This window comes from Sphaeroforma arctica (assembly GCF_001186125.1).
Source record: "Sphaeroforma arctica JP610 unplaced genomic scaffold supercont1.1657, whole genome shotgun sequence".
NCBI classification, from domain to species: Eukaryota; class Ichthyosporea; order Ichthyophonida; genus Sphaeroforma; species Sphaeroforma arctica.
In genome coordinates, this window is record NW_014038901.1 from 1 (window position 1) to 7,143 (window position 7,143).

Here is a 7,143-nt window from a genome sequence, read left to right on the forward strand (position 1 = left end):
ATTGGATATGAGAAATGAAGTGAGTCTAGAGCGGAAGTTGTCCAGACAGTGTAGTCGTCTACATGATTGTATTTTGGTGGCTGCAAACAGTGCTCACACACGAGTGTAGCTGTGGTCGCTGTAGTAAACACCAGTAGGTTTAGCTTGCTCTAAACCCTAGGGCTCAGTTCACAGTCGATCACAGGGTTCAGGGTTTAGGGGTTATCCTTCTTCATCCACCAAGTGTGTGCGCTACACAGAGGCAATACATGCGTGAGCGTGGTGTGGTGAGTCTTCGAGCTCCTGCGAGAACATTGAGTGTCCGGCACGCACACTCCACGTGCCGCCCGCAACACATAGTACTGCGCCTTCTGAACCCAAACCCTAAACCCTAAACCCCAAACCTTAAAACCCTAAATCCCTGAAAGCCTAAAACCTTGAAAGCCTAATACCTGCATGGCTTGGTCTGTACGCGTGTGCATGGTGTGTGTATGCAGCTGTTTAAGGGATCGACAGGCCGACTGCGAGAGACGCCCGGCAAAGGCTACAGCACACAGAGTGTGGTGGACGCCATTCTGATTCACTTTTGCAGTGACAATAAGGAGATCCGCATGCTAGCCGTCAAGTGCTTCCTGCGTTTCAGTGAGACCTACAACTATCTCGAGTATGTTTTAGCTACTTATAACTACCTCGAGTATGTTCAACGTACTACTAGCTCGACTATGTTCTACCTACAACTACCTCGAGTATGTTCTACCTACAACTATCTCGAGTATGTTTTAGCTACTTAACACTACTAACAACTACCTCGAGTATGTTCTACCTACAACTATCTTGAGTATGTTTTACCTACAACTATCTTGAGTATGTTTTACCTACAACTACTTCGAGTATGTTCAACCTACAACTATCTTGAGTATGTTCTACCTACAACCTACAACTATCTTGAGTATGTTCTACCTACAACCTACAACTATCTTGAATATGTTCTACCTATAACTACCTCGAGTATGTTCTACCTACAACTAACTCGAGTATGTTCTACCTATAACTATCTCGAGTATGTTTTACCTACAACTACCTGGAGTATGTTCTAGCTACTACTACCTCGAGTATGTTCTACCTACCACTACCTCGAGTATGTTGTGGTGCCTCAGTTGTCGTCCCTGCCCCTCTACTGTAATGCGTATGCAAAGATAGCTGCGAACCCAACATAGTTGTGCACACGCAGAGGGACATATGCTTGTGCGAGTACTCTCGGTTAGCGCTATAACGACCTTTTCGTGTGCTATCAGCTGTATGTAGTTCTATGTCTATATAGGTATCTGTGTTTCAGATTCAACTTAAAACATATCACAACCTCAAACGTGACATGGTGTCATTCCTAGTGGCTACGCTACGTACTTGAAAGCAAACACGCAATGCGTCCTCTTCTTAAGGAGTCTATGTACACTTATACGAACATCTGCACAGGTGCGTCAGTGGTTTATTCTACCGTCATAGTCTATGTACACATATATGAACATGAGCACAGATGTGTCAAGCCTTTGGCACTGCACGTGTTCCGTTCCTGAGCTTCGCAAATCACTTGCCATACGTAATCATAGATGTGTGTACGCATCAAAGGGGACTTGACACCATGACCACACGCCTCAGTCTTCTCCTATGCCTACCACACACACTGTACGGGACTGTACGGGATAGTAGAACCTCCCACTCTTATAGTAGAGAGAGTCCTCATACTCTTATAGTAGAGAAAGTGGGGCCATCGTAGAGGATAGGAGGGCACCTGCCGCCATTCACATATATCTCATACCTCTCTCCTCCTTCATTCTCCTTCATTCTTCAGTGGTTTTATCTTTTATTCTCCTTCATTCTTCAGTGGTTTTATCTTTCACTCTCTTTCATTCTTCAGTGGTTTTATCTTTCATTCTCCTTCATTCTTCAGTGGTTTTTTTATCTTTCATTCTCCTTCATTCTTCAGTGGTTTTATACTTCATTCTCCTTCATTCTTCAGTGGTTTTATCTTCCATTCTCCTTCATTCTTCAGTGGTTTTATCTTTTATCCTCCTATCGTTCTTCTGTGGTTTTATCCTTCTAACGCTCTTCCGTGGTTTTATCCTCCTAACGTTCTTCCGTGTTTTCTTCTTCTCCCCTTGTCAGCGTGCACTTGTACATCCAGACGTTCTTGCTCAACGCCACCTTCAAGGTGTTCCTGGATCAGCATGGGTTGTGGATGCCCCAGGTCATTGCGTATGTCTAGTGTGTCCTAAGAGATGTGAGCGGCAGTTTCTAATGGTCTTTTGACCGTCACATACGTTTCTCCTGTGCATATGCAGTGGTTAGTATTTTTAGTGTTGGGTTGTTCTATGTGATTGCAATTAGTATGCTCGGCAAGGCTCACAATCCTACCAACTATTCTCACTTAACCAAATTGGGTACTCCTTCTTATCCCCATCCCATTCTTTATAGTGAAATAGCTACCATCACAGACGACAGCGTTAACCGGTCGGTGCTTGGCCTCATGTTCCGAACATACGACACACTGCACCTGATGGGCTATACCTTTGACACAGATGTAAGTAGACTGTCTGTGTGTGTGATACCTTTGACACAGATGTAAGTAGACTGTGTGTGTGTGTACCTTTGACACAGACGTAAGTAGACTGTGTGTGTGTGTGATACCTTGGACACAGATGTAAGTAGACGGTGTGTGTGTGTACATACATGCAGTTATCGCCTACAGTGTCTTGTGTTCTTGACTGCGTTTGATGGGCTATTTAGGGTTTAGGGTTTTAGGGTCGTTTGACACCAATGTATATCGTATGTGCGTGTGCGCATACAGTGTCTTGTGCTATCGCATGTGTACAAGGATATCTGCACGCATACCACCTGCACCTGTGCCTATGCCACGGGTGAGCACTTGTTTGGGTTGCGTGTGCGTATGGTTGTTGCTATGTGAGTGGTATGGGTCTTGCAAGTCATGTGTGTGCCTGCACCTGTACCTGTGCCACGGGTGAGCACTTGTTTGGGTTGCGTGTGCGTATGGTTGTTACTAAGTGAGTGGTATCGGACTTGCAAGTCATGTGTGTACCTGCACTCCCTAGTGCATGTCTTGTGGCGTGTGTGAGGGGTCAGGTGTGTGGCAGTGGCTGCTGTGTGTTTGTGTTTGAGGTTGTTGAGTGTGACTATGTCTGATATGTTGTGCTGACTGTTGTGCTTGAGTGTCTGATGGGTCAGTCGGCCTGTGCATTTGGCACTACAATCCATGTTCTATTTATAGATGCTAAATCCATGCCAATCTCATCATCATTCACCCCATGTTCTATTTATAGATGCTGAATCCATGCCAATCTCCTCTTTATCCACCCCATGTTCTATTTATAGATGCCAAATCCATGCCAATCTCATCATCATCCACCCCATGTTCTATTTATAGATGCTAAATCCATGCCAATCTCCTCATCATCCACCCCATGTTCTATTTATAGATGCTGAATCCATGCCAATCTTCTCATCATCCACTCCATGTTCTATTTATAGATGCTGAATCTGGAGAAGCATGTCGAGGCGCAGCTGATCAAAATGGACGACGCTGACGAATTGCCGTCAGACGATGCGGTGGGGTCAGTGCTCACAGACGACGACAGCTACACCACACTCCAAGGTATCCGCACGGGGGTATGGGCTGCTGGGGTGGGTGTGTCCTAAACCCTAAAAACCCTAAACCCTAATGCGTGACTTGTCTTTGTGTGTATTTGTGTCTAGGCAGCCGCTTGAGCTTTGTCTTTTTTTCTCACTATTTATGGTATGTGGTCGGATTCCCTTGTCGTTTTCTCACTACTTATAGTATGTGATGTGATGGGGGTCTTTAGTCGTAGTTCCTTCTGCCGGTATTTTTTGTTCTGCTGAAGCGACACTTAGTAATATATGTAATTGTCACCCGCGTGTTCGTCTAGTATCATTGTAGTCGAATACTCGCGCGTTTCTCGCGTTTCTCGCGTTTCTCTGGAGTGTACAGAACTACAACACACCCACTTATACCTTCACACATATCGTTGCCCGTGTCTTTCACCTACTTATACATACACACCTTTATCTATATCTTTACTTATATACCTTTTTATGCACCTATACCCATATCTTCACTTGTATCTTTCACCTACTGATACCTTTACCTATACCTTTACTTATACCTTCCACCCACTTATACCATAGTTTATCTCTTCACTTATACCGTTCACTCACTTCTACCTTTACTTATATCTTCACCTATACCTTTCCCCCACTTCTACCTTTCTGATCCTTCCCTCCCTACCGGTATGCGTAATCCATCCATCACACGCACGTGTGAGTGTAGACGCGCAAGACACCCCCAGACTCTACGCCACTTCAGACCCAGTGTCCGAAGTCGAGAGCTTCAAGGCTATGTCCCTACTGGCCGATGACAAGGCACAGAACAAACCCAGCAAACCCAACAAACCCAACAAACTCACCCCCGTGAAGAAAACCCCGGCCAAGACAAACACACTGTTCAACTACGTCAGCGCGGCCGAAGACTTCACCTCAATGGAACGCCCGGCAAAACCATCCGCACAATCATCCGCACAACCACAGGTACAGCGCAGCATGTTAGGTACGTAGGGGTGGTGTGTGGCTGTGAGATGGGATTACGGTGTGTGGCTATGAGAAAGAGTCTTACCAGTAGGCGTGATACACATATATACACCGCACCGCAATGCTACACACATACCCGCATGGGTATTTTGGAACATTTGTTGGGCCACACACGCGCCTTACTTGGACTATTTCAGACTTTAACTACTCAACTATCATGAATACGCATTGTTCGGCACTTGCACACTTTAACACCTTAAACCCTATAACCATATAATCCTAAAACCCTGAAACCTCAAAACAGGTACGTATGATGTGTTTAGGCAGAGCACCGGGTACACAGCGCCCAAGAAAGTACCCGCCAAAAAAAAGGACAGGTATCTGGATATGCTGAAAAACCGCAAACCAACCGAAAACCATTATAAAAATAGCACACTCGGGAGTACTACCGGTGCGGACTCTCTGGGGTCGCACAGGTAGGCCGACTGATACATTCACAATGCTTTGTACATTTTTGCTCCAACTAATGTCGATGTTGTATATGATTTATCGGCCTTTTTGTACCGAGCCTCCCGTGTCGAGTATACCTATGAATCTACTACGTTGGGTATACCTATGAGTCTAATACGTTGGTATACTTATGAGTCAATTACGTTGGGTATACCTATATGTCTATTGCGCTGGGTATACTTTTGAGTCTAATACGTTGGGTATACCTATGAGTCTTAATCGTTGGATATACCTGAGTCTAATACGTTGGGTATACCTATGAGTCTAATACGTTGGGTATACCTATGAGTCTAATACGTTGGGTATACCTATGAGTCTGATGCGTTAGGGATACCTATGAGTCTCATACGTTGGGTATACCTATGAGTATTACGTTGGGTATGCATATGAGTCTAGTACGCTGGGTATACCTACGAGTTTAATACGTTGGGTATACCTACGAGTCTAATACGTTGGGTATACTTATGAGTTTAATACGTTGGGTATACCTACGAGTCTAATACGTTGGGTATACCTATGATGGGTATACCTATGATTTGAGTCTAATACTTTGGGTACACCTGTGCGTCTAATACGTTGGGTATATCTACAAGTCTAGTACGTTGGTGGACTATCTTCGCTAGCGAGGGTCTGAGTTGTCGACGTGGCAGTGAAAGTTAAAAGATAAATCCTTCCAGCATTGTTTGAGAACATATTTATTCGTTTTTCATTTGGCTTACACTAGTGACGCGTGCCACTAATGACGTGTCATAGATAACAATCCTCCCAACAGTAGCAGACAATCAATAGACTGCTTTACCATATACCTTACACTGATGTCACGTGTCATGAACAACAATCCTCCCAACAGTAACAGACAATCAATAGACTACTTTACCATATGTCTTACACTGATGTCACGTGTCATGAACAACAATCCTCCCAACAGTAGCAGACAATCAATCGACTACTTTACCATATGCTTTACACCAATATCATGTGTCATTTCTTCACCCTCAGAATGTTCGGTACCTCTGCGTTCAGTGCGCCCTCCAATCGGTCCACCACAAAGTCCCACACGTCGCTGCCGCACATGTTTGCTGACTTTGGCTCGGAACCGGATTCGTAAGTGGCCTGAGAATGCAGGAAAACGTATTTGTCATGGAAACTTGGTTGTAAAGAAACCGAAATTGAATTGAAAACGTATTGGTAATGTGAGCGTGAGTGTAGTGAAAACGTATCCGCAATACAAATGTATTTGTAACATATATGCAGCTGAGTGATCCAGTAATTCAGCATTGTCTAAAGTAGCCGACAACGACGAGTGCGCATCACTTGATGTACATGGTATGGTTCATGCAGCTGAGTGGTTCAGTAATTGAGTATTGGTTAAAGTAGCCGACAACAAGTACACATGAGTGACTACACATGAGTGACGACACATGAGTGCACATCACTTGATGTACATGGCATGGTTCACGCAGCTGAGTGGTTCAGTAATTAAGTATTGGTTAAAGTAGCCGACAACAACTACACGTGAGTGACTACACTCGAGTGCACATCACTTGATGTACATGGTATGGTTCTCAGAATAAAAGTGTTCCTGCATAAGTCTGTAGCCGCCAGTGTATGGAGTGTCTGTTGGTGACCACCGTGTTTCTGTTGTGGTGTTTGATTGCCTGTGCGGAACTATACTGTTGATAGTGTACCGTTAGAAAGTAAACACTCCAAACCATTTGCTGGGTTGTCATGGTCACTATTCTAAACAGACTATGATGTGTTGCGATGTTTCCTGTCCATCCGCGCATATACACACACAAACTAACATGTACCACCCACCCATGCACACACAGACTAGCATGTACCACCCACCCATGCACACACCCTCTCCTGATCATACACAATAGAGATGATCAACCGGTGATGCGCCCGGCCCCATTGTCCGAGGTGAGCTGTGCACCCAAATCTTCGTTGAGGGCCGTCCGCCTCAATGCGCAAAAGGCCAAACAAACTGTCCCAACCGGTCCCATCCCCACCTTCACGGCGGGTGCGGCCAAG

At 45.0% G+C, this 7,143-nt stretch overlaps 1 protein-coding gene across 1 annotated transcript; it reads left to right on the plus strand.

Moving 5' to 3' along the window:
* Nucleotides 1–470: 470 nt before the first annotated feature.
* Nucleotides 471–7,017, plus strand: SARC_11377 (hypothetical protein; the record flags this gene model as incomplete). The annotated part of the gene is made up of 8 exons (XM_014294538.1): nucleotides 471–643; nucleotides 2,143–2,232; nucleotides 2,452–2,557; nucleotides 3,523–3,646; nucleotides 4,340–4,615; nucleotides 4,901–5,072; nucleotides 6,106–6,210; nucleotides 6,993–7,017. Coding segments are annotated over 8 exons (1,071 nt in total), but the record flags the coding sequence as incomplete, so codon positions are not given.
* Between the last annotated feature and the right edge of the window lie 126 nt (nucleotides 7,018–7,143).